At 46.9% G+C, this 16,060-nt stretch overlaps 1 protein-coding gene across 5 annotated transcripts in view; it reads left to right on the top strand.

Moving 5' to 3' along the window:
* The window catches only part of CEP43 (centrosomal protein 43), an 816,584-nt gene that overhangs the window by 114,838 nt on the left and 685,686 nt on the right, over positions 1-16,060 (top strand). For 4 of the 5 annotated variants that reach the window (XM_069606648.1, XM_069606650.1, XM_069606649.1 and 1 more), the window contains exon 3: positions 12,229-12,282. In XM_069606648.1, coding sequence (XP_069462749.1) covers positions 12,229-12,282 — 54 coding nt within the window. Of the gene's footprint in view, positions 1-12,226; positions 12,283-16,060 lie in introns of those variants that run through there. The other variant, XM_069606654.1, reaches the window with a different exon arrangement.

The raw sequence follows: 16,060 nt of genomic DNA, 5'->3' as shown, positions 1-16,060 counted from the left end.
CGGTCAGCGGCCCTGCCCCTCAGGGCTCACTCCTTGCTGCCCGGCCCTTCTGGGTTCCTTGCCGTGCAGCCTGCTTTACTCTGCTGCCCTAAGCCCTTTCCCTCTGGGCTCTCTACCTTACAGCCCTGATCCTGTGGGCTTGCTCATTGCTTTCCTGCTCCTCTGAGCTCTCAACCTTGTTCCTTACTGTCCTCTGCTATCCAATCCTGTTACACGACTTTCCCTTCATTTCCTTCTGCTAGTTTTCTATCAACCTCCTTTTCCTGGATTTGTCTGTAAGTATCTTCTCTTGTACTGTTTGTAGACCCTTTTGTACAGAGCTTGTCTGTTGGTTCCCATCAGTCAACCTCTGCCCCTTCCCTTGTCTCGTTTCTACATTACAGACACCCATAGCTGCTGTTCCAAGCCATGAGCAAACAGCGTGGGCCTCTGTTATAGCAAACTGTGCAGAAGGCTAGAGTTTTCCTAAGGTTCGTGGAATACTCTTTTCCTATATCTGCATACACCCCAAGAGGGAATTCATTCTGTACCTTTTTCCTTGTTACTCTTGTCTACTCTTCGTTCTCTTTCCTTTCAGCTGTGTGTGTACTTATCTGTCTACTTTATTTTGGCACAACCACCCAAACCCTTTCTGGGTGTCCTGTGCCACTCTTAATAGAGTGCCATCCCTGACACGGGCAGACCTTTCAGGCAGCCTACTCCGCAGGTCACCATCACTACGGACTCCTCGCTCGAGGGATGGGGGGGGGCCATCCTGCACAACCACTGTGTCGATGGCACCTGGACAAGGCAGGAGTACCACATCAGAGCCTTCCTTCTGGTGATCGAGGGCAAGGTCGTCCTCATTCAGACAGACAATTCGACCAGCATGTTCTATGTCAACAAGCAGGGAGGTACCAGGTCCCCCCCACTCTGCAGGCTGGCAATCAGCATGTGGGAATGGGCCCTGGACAACACTATCTACCTCACGGCTGTTCACCTTCTGGGGGAATCCAAACTGGAGGCAGACCGGCTCAGCAGGCTGGGAGCGGACAATTACAAGTGGCAATTGAACCAACTTGTCTTGCAGGAGATCTTCAGAAGATGGGATCACCCCCAGGTGGACCTCTTTGCCACGCGGGACAACAGTAAGTGCCAACAGTTCGCCTCCTGGCGGGTGCCGGGCCTCGACTCCCTGGGCGATGCATTTCAGATTCAGTGGAACGGCATGACAGCATACGCCATCGCTCCCACGACGCTGGTACACAGGGTGATATGCAAGATCAAGAGTCTTGTCACCTCAGCATCATTCTAATAGCTCCATGGTGGCCTGCCAGGCCATGTTTCTCGGAGCTGCTCAGCCTCTCGGAGAGTCCACCCATTTGTCTTCCGACAGGCCCAGCACATCTTCTGGCGCAACAGGGGGGCAGGGTCATCCACCCAGCGCCACAGAAACTAAGCCTCACAGCGTGGTTCCTGAGCACATCATGCTAGGGCACCTCCGCCTTTCTCGGGCTAATCTGGAGATCATACAGGGGGCTAGGAGCAAAGCTACCAGAGCCCAGTATAAGTGTAAATGGAACAGGTTCTGCCACTGGGCAGACTCTAAGGATATCAACCACCTTGCCTGCTTCTCGGCGCACCTCGTCCACTCAGGTGTGCAGGTGGACACCTCCTGCACTTACTTGGCAGCCATCAGGGCCTACAGAACCTCGGGGGAAAAGGTTTTCTCCTCTTCCAACCCAGTTTGTCAAGAAGCATTTGACGGGGCTCGTCAGACTCTACCCATCCATCAAAAAACCACACCCTGTGTGGGACCTTAACATAGTTTTGGGGGCCCTGGCGCCCAAAAGGCAGAATCCTGTGCAGTTCCCTTGGGAACACTGCAAGCAGATTAAGACTACAGGAGTAAGCAGTAAACCCAATTGGTAGCAGTCTGCACCACCCAGATTTACCTGGTAGCTGTAGCTAAGCAGTCAGACCTCTCTCAAGATGCGTAGGGCAGTATACAGAGGATACACAATAGGGCTAAAAACATAGTAGAGCAAACAAACACTGACCAGAGCTTGGTATCAAAAGTATATAATTATTTATTTAAAACACACTTTAGGAAATACACTAGTACTATAGATCAAAGCAAGTTCAAACACAATCAGAAAAGTATACACACCTCCCTTAATAATTATTAGACAAGTCTAAGTCAAAACACCACTATTTGTAAAAACGGATGTGAGCACTCAACTTAGATGGCACTCCAATAATTAAGTTAAAGGGAGAGAAAAAGACAGGTCATGAAAATAAAACAGTTCCCAACACTTTTCTAAGACCACAGCAAGTTAGTGAAGGCAGAGTCTACTGTAGAGCCAAAGTTCATAGGCTAAGGCCACTTTACATGGAGCAAGGCGAAATGTGCCCAAGAGCACAGTTTAAAAAGCACTCAAGTCTTTGCGAACATGTTCAAAGGAGGTTGGTTTGTTGCGAAAGATAAAGTTAGAAGGTCTGGGGGCCAACCCAGTTGGAAAGCCAAGGATTTAAGTGTCACCTTTAGTAATCCGCAGAAAGGGAGGCCAGGCGGAACACAGTACCTTAAAGAGTGAGGAAGCTCCAGCGGTGGCAGTTGTTCCTGACAGCGGGTGCAGTTTGTGGTTTCGACCAGGTAAGGAGAAGATCTCGTCGAGGAGGAAACTTGGAGTCGTTGCACTGCCCAGGGAAGAGACCAGCCGTAGAGTTACTCAATCGGTTAAAAGGTGCTTTCCTTTTATTCGCGGTCCCAGTGGTGAAGCTTGGCTATCCAGCCGCCGGGTGCTTGGTACTGGTGATTCGACCAAGGGATGTGTCGTCGTTGCAGATGGCTCAGCTTCTCCCCTCTTCGGATTTCTTAGGTCCTGTGGCGACTTCTGAAGTTCCAGTCCCAAAAGCCCTGCTTTTATGCAGAAAAACCCCCATTCAACAGCCTAGCTGTCACTCATACATGCCAAGTGGAGAGCCAGGCAGCTCACCAGTGGGCCAATCAGAACAGAGTGAGGCTTGGGTTGCTAAGGCAACGCAGTCCAGGGTGCCAATTCCCCCACCCACACATTCTGTGAATCCCAGACAGAGTAGCACCAGTTGGAGGGCTTCTGTGGAGAAGCCCGCCAAAAAGTGGAACAAAGGGCCGACCTTGGTTGGAGTTACAGCGATGGACACATACGCCATTTTGTAAAAGAGTTCTGGCGAAAAGACCCAACCAGTGATTTTATATTAATTAAATAAATCGGCGGTATCTTTATAATGCACCAAAAAAGTGGTGCGTTTAAAATGAATGGGAAAATCCCATAGGAAATATTCCAGTGGAATATTTTGCGTGGTAACCACTGCCACCAGCCAGAAACTCGACAAGGGGGGACTGGACAGTGCCCCCTTGGAAACAGACCCAGGGGCAATCTAATTAACCCCTTCCAGTACTTCCACAATATGATGGTTTGTACTGGTTCTGTTCACAATTTTGGACTAATAAAGCCAATGGTGACTTTACATGCCCTGGGAGACAGTAGTCCGTCCCGGGGTATGGAGTCTATGTTTGGGGGTCACTATGACACCCCTGTGTTACTGCACTGAGGGTGCTGTGTAACACATATACTAAAACAGATGATACCCTATGGAGTAAAAGGCCCCATAGCCCATAAGCACATACCAAGTAAAAGACATACCTCAAATCATGCCAGGAAACGAGTCTCACTCTTAGCAGGAGAAAAAAACAAACCCCAAAAATCCAGCAAGCTGCTGGGGGACTCTATAGGTTTGGGAAATCGGCCTTTTAAGAGAATTCTCCCTAACACAAACCCTTTGAGCCAATGGCGTCCGCGGACATTAGGCTGGTCACCATTAAGACGGCCTTACTAGTCGGCCTCCCCTCGGCTTGCAGTGTCAGTGAAATCCAGGCGCTGGTCGCCTCGGAGCCCTACACTACGTTTCACAAGGATAAGGTGGTTCTGCGGATACACCCAGCATTCCTACCCAAAGTGCCTTCCGCATTCCATCTGAACGAGGAAATAGTGCTGCCTATGTTTTTCGCCGGGCCGAAGGACGAGGCACAGAGAATCCTGCACTGCCTCGATTTTCCACGGGCCCTACATTTCTACTTGGACAGGACCAAGGGCTTCCGCAAGTCGGTTGCACTGTTTGTCACCTTCAGCAGCTCAAGACCAGAGTATCAGGCCTCCAAGGCCTCCATAGCCCTTTGGATGGTCTCGGCCATCAAGGAAGCTTACGAGGGACAGCATAAGCCACTGCCAGCCAACATGCAGACCCACGCAGTTAAAGCCAAGGCATCGTCCATCGCATTACAGTGGCATTTCCCTTGGCAGGTCATAAGCAGGTTGGCCACATGGACCACCCCATCGGCTTTCTGCAAGCGCTACTGTTTGAATTTCGGCTCTAGATCAGACGCAGCTTTTGGACAGGCGGTTCTTTGAAACCTATTTGCTTAAGGAGGCTCTCCTCTCCACCCTGGGGCTACACTCCGTTGTAATTGCCCATGCAGTTTGGAGGAAAGGGGACAGGACGTAAGAGTAATTGGAAGTTACTCACCGTAGTGACCAATGTACTCTTAGTCCATAGTCCCCTTTCTTCAATACATCCCACCTTCCTCCCCCTAATAAAACTGGTGTCATTAGACAATGTTAAATCTATTGTTGAGGCGTCTATGGGGACTGAGGTGTGGCGCCGGAGGACAGTCAGGGCAGCGCATGCTCCCAGGGCTGCACTCCAGCGTGCCGCTAAATTTAAAGGGGAAGAAGGGTTTTTTTTCTGATGAAAAAGGAACCGTCTCCGGTATCTTAGAAGGGACGCCCATACAGTATGGAGGAAAGAGGACTATGGACTAGAGTATGTTAGTCACTTCTGTGAGTAACTTATAATTTTTTAACCCTACCTCCTGTCCCACTGTGAGATACAATATTTTAGTTCTTTATCTTTGGCGCGAAAGTCTCTGGGCAAAGCATTTGAATAAAGAAAAGTGCATATGCTTACGGAGTAAGTTCTCCCACAGGTACCATAAAGTTGATGTTTAGCATTAAAGGATACCTTCTCTCTCTTAGACAAGAGGGACCTTTTTTTTTTCTTCAGGTAATATATTGGCTAGGAACTGGAGTGTGCGCCTCGCCCCTTGTTTTTTCATGTATTTTGTGGAGAGGCTGCAGCACCGGCGTTATTATGCCCTACATTGGAGAGCCATAATTATGGTTTTCCCCCCTCCCCACATCAAGGGTAAGATGTGTGTTTTTGGAGGGGGGTCTTTTCCTGATCACCTGAATTGTTAAAACGGTTTCACTACAGCTATCACAATTCCTGGAGACTGTAACAGCAATTATATTGGATTCACCTGAACAGAAAGGCAACTCAGCCTCCCTGAAGAGTGTTGACCAAACAAAAGCGCTAGGAGGAGAACAGCAGTGCATGAAGGGATTCAACCCTGTGAACATTTTGGCAGCAATTGGGATTTAACCCTGTGAATGTACTGGACACTTTGGGATTTAACCCAGTAACCTTTTTTCTTTTTCTTTTCAGGTAATATATTGGCTAGGAACTGGAGTGCGTGCCTCACCCCTTCTTGTTTTTTCATACAATAATAATTCTTTGATTTGGAATCAACCTAACTTCCCTTTCAACATGCAGAAATTCAATGTATTTGAAAAGCTTGGACGGCCCAAGCGTAACGTCCTTCCAATTGACAGCAGCTGCTCTAGCTTTCGTCCCACTGAAATACAGCACAGATTGAAAATGTTAGCAATAAAAATGCTGTGGTTCCTGGGTGGAGTTGGGACAATTATTAAGGCTTTGCTTGGCCAGGTTCACAAGCTTGAGGGGGTTCTGGCTGAGCCGGAAGCTCTGTTAATCCATGAATGGCACCATCCCCTCACCTTAACCTGATTTGCTGTTGCTGCCTTGTTTTTCCCCCCTTACTCCAGGAGCTACACCCCCCCCCGACCCCTTTTTATAGGTTGCATCCTTCACTTTGGCCAAGGTCACCTATGTTTTCCAGGTCTCTTTTTGCAGTCATTTGGGCCATGATGGCTTCTTTCATGTTTTTTTTCATTTTTTTTTGTTTCACATGTTAGAAGGTTGAATGTTCTGTTTAATTGGAAGAGGAGATGTGCTTGTGCAGAATTGGGGTCAAATTAAATTTTCTGTGGAGAGCGGCCTAAGTCTGGTACTGGGGTCCCAGTCCTTTATTCGCCAGACCGTTCTCAAGTTTCCTTTTTTCGAAATTTTGGTGCAAAAGGTCTGCTATTTACATATTGTATTGGGGCTGTATGGACTCACATTGTAACTTGTACCAGTTGTCATGAACATTATTCTACTACACATGCCATTATCAGTTCAAATACTTTCCTGAATGTACAGGGGCTTAACTCCCCATTTTAAGAATAAATTGCTGCTTCATCGCTTGCTTACTGCAATCCAGAAATGGTTCTCCTTCAGGAAACTCCCTTGAAACAGTCTGATGAATGGCTTTTGAGATTCCCTCGCCAGTTGTTGCTAATGGGGGGTACTAAACAGAGAGGTGTTGCAATATTGCTCAATGCAAAAACACCCTTCGTCAAGAAACCGGCACTTGCTGATAAAGAGGGACGGTATTCTACAGCTATGGCCCGAATGACCACCAATTTTCGTTTTTTGACTGCCTCTTCCTGTCCATAGCTATGTTTGCAGAGAGCTGTTTTTAGGAGGCGATTTTAACACTGTAATGGATCTGGTAAAGAATCGCTCCTCTGGGACTTCTTTGGCATGTGTTCACTCCTCAGCGTTACTTTCTCGGGGGGCTGGGGGGTTCGGGATCTGGGCATGTGAGACACCTGGCGACACCTCCATCTGGCTGATGGGGATTATACATTTTACTCCCATGTACATGGTTGTTCAGGGTTCATATGTTTTTTTTCTCCCCTTTCTACATTAGACATTGTCGTTGAGTCCTCTATTGGGAATTAAGTCCATTCGGACCATGCCTTGCTAACACTTTGTTTCTGTGGGTCAGGATCAGCAACCTATACCTCTCCACCCCTGCCCTTTGGTGTATCAATAATGTCTTACTGAGGAACCCTCTTATAGAGGAGAAAATTAGAGATCACATAGTCCAGTACTTTCAACTCAATGACAATGGGGAATTCTCTCTGGATTCCCTGTGGGAGGTGTGTAAAGGCATGATTAGTGGCGAGTTTATCAGCTTGGCTGCTGCACGTCATAGATTTTTGCACGCGCAGATCTCTACCCTGGAGGCTCAGGCTTTAAAGCAGGAACATAAGTGGACTGGTTTGTGGAGAACCTATCGCAAATTAAGAACTGCTAGAGGGAAGCTGGAAACTCTATTCACAGGAGATGCGACTAAATCTTTCTTATGCACTAAACCGTTTTGAAATCAAGTGAACAGGGTATTGGCTTGGAAGCTGAAATCAAGTGAACAGGGTATTGGCTTGGAAGCTGCGCCTCCTCCAGACTAAGAACCATATTTGCAGTCTTACAGCCCCCAAATGGTGAACTTTGCTCTGATGAACCAGCTAAATTGAACATCCTCACAGACAATTCTACTTCTCTATTTCAGGCTGAAGCTTTAGATGTTGAGCAACTGCAACACTATCTTCAACATTTACCCCTTCCAGTACTTTCGACAGAGGATAAGTTGCAGCTCCAGCACCCAATCGATGAGGAGGAAGTTCTACAGGCCATTAAGGCACTTCCCCCTGGCAAATCATCACACCCGGAATGGGTTTTCAATAGCCTTTTACAAGAAATGTGCAACCCTACTGGTGCCACCACCCACAAAGACATTTAACAGTTTTTTTGGTGACTGCCACTGTGATCTCCCCTATTGCGGGTTCCCTCCTTACCCTTTTACTTAAACCTGGGAAGGAGCCACTGGACTGCTCGGCATACAGGCCCATTGCTGTCCTGGATTTACTCTAAGGTCCTGGCCGGCCATCTCGCCTCTTTACTCCCTTCAACTGATTGGTTCGGATCAGTTGGGCTTTATTCTAAATCGCCAAACACATGATAATATCCGCAAAGTGATTAATGCAGTGGACTGGTATGATAAAAATAAGCTTCCGTTGGCCCTTTTGTCTCTCAACGCAATTAAAGCCTTTGGTAGCATAAGCTGGTCATACTTGGCTGAGGTTTTAACAGCTTTCAGCTTTGGGCCTTATTTTGTGAAACTGTTCTTTGTAAATTTTACCTGCCACATGCATCAATTAAAATGAATCTCAGGCTCTCTAACCCGATCACCATTCACTGGGGGACATGCCAGGTATGCCCCCTCTCATACTCCCTTTAGCCCTTGAACCCGTGGCCATAAAAGTGCAAGGTAACCCCTTGATCTCTGGGATTGATACAGGTGGATCTACACATAAATTGGATCTCTGCTGATATTATCTTCATGATGACCAGCCTTGTGTCCACCCTTCCAGCGATCACTATGGAGCTGGATTGTTTCAGGGGATCTCAGGATATGCTATTAATAATGCTAAATGGGCAGCCTTTAATGTCTATATGCCTCGGGCAGCTCTACAATACCTGTAACAAACTCCTCCATTTGGGTGGGAGGAAGACAGGCTTAAATATTTGGGGATTTTCCTCACCCACTCCCATGACACTTTGTTTCACCATAACTACAAGACTCTTCTCCGAACTTTACCAAGACCCTGTGTGGTGGAAATGCACTGAGCTATCTTGGTTCGGCAGGTGCACCGCAATGAAGATGAACGTACTGCCGCAGCTTCTCTACTCCTTCCAAGCCCTCCCAGTGTTGCTCCCACCCCACACTCTTGAACCTTTGATCTAAAAGCTGGGATTTCATTTGGCAAGGGACAACACCCCCCCCTGGAATTTCTAGGAAGATTTTAGTCCACCCGAAATGACAGGGAGGTGTGGCAGTGGCCAATTTACACCAATATCTGCTTGCAGCTCAGGTGTCAATGATGCTTGATTTCTCAGACCCAGAGTTTAACGAGCACTGGATTGAATTTGAGCAGGCATCTCTGGGAGTTCCTTTAGCTTCTCTACATTGGTTGCCATCATCTTGCCAGCCCCTGAGGAACACCCACTTGCCCTTCACTCTGATTAGCCTGACTTATTGGGATAGGGCGAATCATATGTATCGGCTCACCACTCACCGATGACGCCAATTTTCCACAACCCAGCTTTCTCCCATGGATTGACTAGTAGGGACTTCATAAGATGGATGGATGAATGGAGGGAGTTTTGCGTGATATAGGTCAGCTGTATGACGAGGGGACCCCCCCCTTACCTTCGAGCAATGTACGGCGACCTTTGTGTTGCCAGAATCATAAAGATTCCATGATGCACAACTTATACACTGGGCATCCCTTCCTGAGACCAGAAGGGGAGGGGGAACGGATCTGTTGCCTTTTGAGAAGCTGGTATCGGTCAACCTTTCCTGTCACATGGTTTCTAATGTGTCCAAACCTTTAGCGGTTGAGATGGGGGGTGGGGGGAATGGAGGCATATAGGAGGAGCTGGGAGAAGGACTTGGGTCACACGATTCCAATTACATCATGGGAAACTATGTGGAGGAGGGCTTCTTGAGCATCTATATTGGAAATCTCGTACAAAATCCTCTGTCGTTAGTATCTTCTGCCTCACCGTTGACATACTATGTATCCCCTTGTTTCCCATCACTGTTGGAGGGGGTGCACAAAGGTTGGATCCATTGCTCACATTTGATGGCACTGTCCAGTCATTACACCTTATTGGGTGGCTGGCTTCACTTTAATCCAACACATGTGGGTAGTCTGCTTCCCTTAGATCCTTTTGGTGGTTCTGTTGGGTGATATGGACGACCTAGATGTTTTTACCATTGGGCCCCTCACTCCTTTTTTTTTTTTTCCCAACCCTATGCTTACTGCAGACAAATTTGCATCGCTCAACAGTGGACAAAGGTGGACGCTCCTGCGCTTCATGTGTTGGGACAAAATGTTGTATATCTGTGCCATGGAGAAAATCACGGCTACCGTCTCCGACTCTTTGACCAAATATAGTTGTATATGGGATCCCTTTGTCACTTTTGTTACCTAGGATGACTAAAGGCTTCTGATTCCCCAACAATGAAAGTAATTCTCGCTAGTGTAAATAAGAGACGCTGTGAGCGTAGTAGATGGACAGTAACCTGATGGTTTGCCCGGTAACATTTTGTGCGCATCTCTTCTCGACAGTTACAGGTGACACCAGTGCACCCTCTTTCTGTTTGGGTTCTCTTACCCCCTAATTGCACGCACACTGAAAGCGAATATGTATGCACTGTTTTTCTCCCGATATATCTCTTCCTTGTTGTTTATTTGATTTGACTCATTGATCCTTTTTCCCTTTTTATAATGCATTTGAAAATCCAATAAAGACTTAAAAAAAGAAAAAAAAAGAAAATGCTATGGTTGCCCTTTTTAGAATGCCCATATTGATCGGCGGCCAGCTCTTGTTTAATCGAGCCCAAACGTTACCTTGACCAGCTGGTTGTGATGGAGTCATCCTGCTGGAGGGGTCCTGGTGGTACCCATCATCTAGCACAAAGATCAAAGGAAGAACACACTTGATGAAATCTGACAATCTGTGTTAAACCTGTATACTGTTCAGAGGATTCACAGTAATGCAATTGGGCCTCCAGTAATTATTTTCTTTTCACATGGACCACGACTGTCGAACCAGGTAGACCTCAAACTCTACTCTGTTGACTAGTAGCTTTGCAATCCGAAGGTATCTGGCTAGGCTTTGCGGTCTCAGAGCTGACTGGCTGGTCCTTGGAGGCTGGCAAAGCTGTGGGGTATAGACATTCTGTCCAATACAGTCTGAGTAGGTTGTGCTTTTTAATGCAAAGCTGTAGTGGAGAGCACTGCCAGCTGATTTGCACTCAAGACTATTCAGCTCTTTGCAGATGATGATTTGCTGATGTAATCTTGGAAGTAGACTGTCTTTTCCAGATCCCAGTATTTTACAGGAAATTGGGCCTTGTGATTGATGCAGTATTTGAAGTTCGATCCAGGAGTCGCACTATACCAGTCTAGAACACTTGGGACAGAAGGGAGGCCCAGGGTTCCATACACAAATGGTATATCCTCCCCATTTGAGTATTCCAACTGATCTTAACAAAAATGTTGTCTCACTTACTGTAGTAGTCTGGCAGAGCAAATTAACAAGGGGGGTCCTGGGAGTCCCTCTGCCAGACATTAGTCCTGGTTACGAGAGACTTACCCAGAGTCTTTAGCTCACTATCTTTCACAGAGAAGAAATATCCCAAACATATCAGTCTTTGTCCTGCCCTGGGGCAGTCCAGCACTGAAATGCTAGGCAATTCTCCTCTGAACAAGAGTACCAACAGCATCCCCAGAAACGTGTTTCGGTCTGGTTGGACCTCATCAGTAGGGAGGAGCTGTGCCTCTCTAAGAGTAGTGAGCAAGGGGTCCAGGTCTGGATTCCCCTAGTAACTTAGGGTGAGACCCAAAGTTACTTGAATATGCAAATTAACAAGGAGGGTCCTGGGAGTCCCTCTGCCAGACATTAGTCCTGGTTACGAGAGACTTACCCAGAGTCTTTAGCTCACTATCTTTCACAGAGAAGAAATATCCCAAACATATCAGCCTTTGTCCTGCCCTGGGCCAGACGTGGACCCCTAGCTCACTATTCTTAGAGAGGCACAGATCCACCCTACTGATGAGGTCCAACCAGACCGAAACACGTGTCTGGGGTTTCTGTTGGTACTCCTGTTCAGAGGAGAATTGCCTAGCATTTCGGTGCTGGACTGCCCCTGGGCAGGACAAAGACTGATATGTTTGGGATATTTCTTCTCTGTGAAAGATAGTGAGCTAAAGACTCTGGGTAAGTCTCTCGTAACCAGGACTAATGTATGGCAGAGGGACTCCCAGGACCCCCCTTGTTAATTAGTAGTCTGGCAGAGGACTTTGCTACATTAGGCTGTTAAATCCTACCCCATCGTCTAAAAAGAGTATGTGGAGGAGCAGGAGGGGACCGCTCTTTACAAAATATCAGCCCAGCCACAGTTTCCCTATGTAACCAAACATGCCTTTACTCATATACCCAAATGGGGGTGCTTGCGCTTAACACCGGTCTGTTCAGGACTTCAGCAGTATATCTGAGCTGGTCTCCAAAACAGCACACCTTAAGTAAGGACCTCTTTTTTTGCCAGTTTGTCGACATGTAAGTGATCTTATACCTTTTTTGACTTTTTCTTTTATTTTTCCTAATCAGGCAGAACTGCGTGCTGCTGTGTTTTTGGCTTTGGAGGAGCAGGATAAAGTAGAGGTAGGTAGTTACATGTCTGGTCAACTGGTACTGCAATTGCCTAAAAATAACTTGGTTGTGTTTCTCCCTGCTGTTCAAAGGTAGGATTGGAAAAAGGACTTCTGACATTTGTGTTAATGTTTTTTTTGTGTGGTTTTATGGTTTGGTATAATGCCAATTCTAAATGAAAATGGGTCTCCTTTGGCAGTTTTGAATTTAATTTCTTGCTTGGTCTTCCAAATCACACTTCTGTACTCCAAGCATACATCCAGACACTAGTGTACTTTAATGTATTCTTTATTTCAGAGAGTAAGCCAATTTATTTTATTCTTTTTATTTAAGAAAAAAAACAATTCATCCATTCACATCTCAAATCGGTACATCTAATAGCAGTCAAGCCTTTCCTACTAGAAAATGTCTTCATTAAAGCAATACATCAACAATTTCAACAATCCTTTTCCAAAGCAATGAAAAGTGTTAATTACAGCCTTCATGAGTGTTAGGTAAGAATTGGTGCAACCACACTGTGTGAGACTACACAACACTTATCTGCTTGGTATAAGGTAACCCGCCTTTTGGTATAGGTCTACTACTCAAGTTGTTAGTGTGACTCAGCAGCCAGACCTATCTCAAGAGGGGTAAATGTGAGCTGTAGAATTCGAATTTGTAAACACAGTAACCAAGTAACACTTACGCTCAAGGGTTCAGTTATAAATACTTATTTATTTAGTCAGTTTTATATAAGCCTACTTTAAAGAGGTAAAAGATTGTAACAATATGAATAAACTTTGAAATTAGTTTTCAGAATCAAACAAGCCAGTGAATAATCTTTGGATATGCTTCATACACTTCTCCTACTCCCGGAGCTGACTTCAATCACAAGGATAGTATTTGCATTTATATATTACACTGTTATACTGTGCAGATTCAGAGTTGCAGAAAGGAAAGGTTAAGGGAAGTAAAAAGGTTAGAACAGGTTCTCATTAAATGTGAGGCCACTAAATCCTCCATGAAGTCTAGGTAAGCCTTTCCCTGCAGTGCCAGTACACAACAAGCTACCACCTATGTGGGACAAGCAATATCAAAGTTAATGGATTTAGAAGAGTTCCTTTAGGGAGCCAGGACAGCCAAAGTCATTTGGAACAGTCTGTGGATCTGATGCACTTGGATCAAAGTCTTGCACAAAGTTAGAGAGTTCAATAAAATCACTTGTATTGATATTGACTTTTTATTTGTATCGCGCTCGTACACCAGTATTTCAGAGCGCAACGAGGCAATGGAGGGGAACAAGGGAGAAACAAACAGCGATCTTACTAGGCCCAGTGGCATTGAGAACGTGCAAGTGCATGGGAGAGAGAAAGGGGAACGTTCATGGGGTGGGGGAGGAGAAGAGGTGGAAAGTGCTGAGCAATATGAATACAAATAAATAAAACATAAATAATAAAGGCAACAGACAGTGGTAGTGCAGACAGCAAGTGTCAAGTGCTAGGTTAGAGGCGACACAGGGTGTGTCTGATAAGTGCCGAAAAAATAGAGGCGGGGGGGCTGTAGGGTTACAGATACAGACCCCAGTGCAAGGGATTGCCAGTATGCAGTGCAGATGGGTGGCAGGGTGAGCAGGTACCTGGGCCCGAGATTCAGAGAGTGACCATGTGCACAATGCTGAGACAGAGCAGAATCAACAGGTGAGAGGAGGAGAGAAGGCAGAAGCAAAGAGGAAGGTCTTGAGGTGCTTCGGAACCGGAGATGGTTCTCCTCAAGTTTCAGAGTGTCAGGGAGGCTGTTCCAGAGGGAGACCCCGGCTGAAGACCGAGATCTTCCCCCCAGCTCGTTTCTTTGAAAAACGACTGACTCTGAGGGAGTTGGAGCTGGAGGAGTGAAGAGCCTGGGAGGGAAAGTATTTACGGAGGGAGATCTGAAGGTATTTTGGGCCCAGGCCCCAGAAAGCCTTGTGGACAATGCAGAAGATCTTAAAAAATATCCTTGCAGCCACTGTGAGCCAGTGAAGAGATTTCAGGGCTGGATAGATACAAACCCAGGGCTTGAGGCCAAGGACAAGTCTTGCAGTCCTGTTCTGGATAAGTTGCAAAGGAGGCGGAGAGTAGAAGCAGGTAGATTTAGAAAGAGGCTGTTGCAATAATCCAGCCTAGAAAGAACCAGGGTTCGAGAGACAGAGCTTCTGAGGGAAGGAGAAGAAAGGCAGAATACCTCCGAGGAGGTGAAGTAGGAAGTTAGATTTTTTTTTTTTTGAGACATCAGAGATGTGGGCAGAGAAGGCAAGCGTGGAGTCAAAGATGACCCCAAGGTTCTTGGCCTTGCAGGTGGGGTTAGGAGGAGGCCCAAGGGAGGCCGGCCAAAGAGCGACAGGAAAGGAGGGCCAAGGTGTGCCGATGAGGTGGATCTCTGCTTTGCTGGCATTCAGGCAGAGATCATTGGCGGTACACCAATCCTGAATGGCAGATAGGCAGTCAGAGATGACAGAAGGAAAACAGGTGTCGGAGGAAAGACTGAAACTGAGTTGTCATTAGCATAGCACTGAAAATTGGAGCCGAATATGTCAATGCGGTGGGCGAGAGTTGCCAGTTATTGGTTGAAAAGCCAGGGTGAGAGGTTGGACCCGTGGGGAACACCGCAAGTAGCAAGGAAGATAGATGAAAAGAAGAACATAAGTTGGACCTGGGAGGGTCAATCAGAGAGGAAAGAGGTCAGCCAGGCCAGAGCCTGAACGGTGATACTCAGGTTATCACGGAGACGGTTGAGCAGGATGGTATGGTTGGCAGTGTCGAATGCCGAAGAGAGATAAAGTAGGATGGGGACATAGGGGATGTTAGTCAAGGTTGGAGAGCAGATCTTGTAGGGTCAAAAGCCGTTAAACTTGTGAGAAAGGAGATGGAATCAACTCGAATAAGGTAAGCCAATGCAATTCCCAAGTGAGAAGAGCACAGCTAAAGGCAATAAGGTAAATACCCCAAGCCTAAACATTACCTCTGGTTCGAAGAAGACTGGTCCAGCTGGATTCCGTCTTGCTACAGCGGTGCAGACCTTGGTTCCTGATCCTCAGTCGTGGGGACAAGAGGGCGGACGTCTGAAGGGCTCCTGTGGCGGTACTTGGGAGGTCTTCGGCAGCTACAGGCTCTTTCCGGTTCAGCACCACTTCACAGTTTCAGTGCTTAGTAAACAGCACTGATGCAGATCCCGGTTGGACTGTCTTTGCTCCCTCGGTCCTGCACTCTGGTGAGGGGATTCTTGATCTGGATGTCCTGCTTCTGTAGGGTCCTTCCGTAGTAGTCTTCTTGAGCTTCCAGTCCGATTAGTTCTGCGACAGACGTTGCACTTGACTACGAACACTCGACCCCTGGCATTTGGCTCTCGCAGCAACAGAGCAGCACAGCAAGTCGGAGATGGTGGTCCATTGGAGTGTCTCAGGTTTAGCTGGTCCCACTAACCCAAGGGGAGATGCTGTTCTGTCCAGAGCTTCTCTGTCGAGGTGAAAAAGGAGGTCAGCACAGCAGCAGGGCATCAACTGGTAATTCAAAGGTCGAGGAGGTTGCAGAAAGCTTTGTTCAAGATTTCTTCATCAGGTGTTTCTCCCAGTGGTCGACTCTGTAGTCCCGAAATCCTTGCCTTTTTAAGCAGGTTTCTCCCATTCATGCACAGTCTAGGCTGTCAATCACACAGCAGGGTGGCTGTCCTCAAAGGACAGCTAGCCAGCCAATTAGGACTACTTCCAGTCAGGCATTCCTAGAGACAAAGGACAGGGGATTTTTGGCACCCTCCCTCACATCATGTCCTTTAAGAC

The sequence above is a fragment of the Ambystoma mexicanum genome, chromosome 4p, assembly GCF_040938575.1.
Source record: "Ambystoma mexicanum isolate Mex_15411 chromosome 4p, UKY_AmexF1_1, whole genome shotgun sequence".
NCBI lineage: Eukaryota > Metazoa > Chordata > Amphibia > Caudata > Ambystomatidae > Ambystoma > Ambystoma mexicanum.
This window is presented reverse-complemented; position numbering and strand designations above follow the sequence as displayed.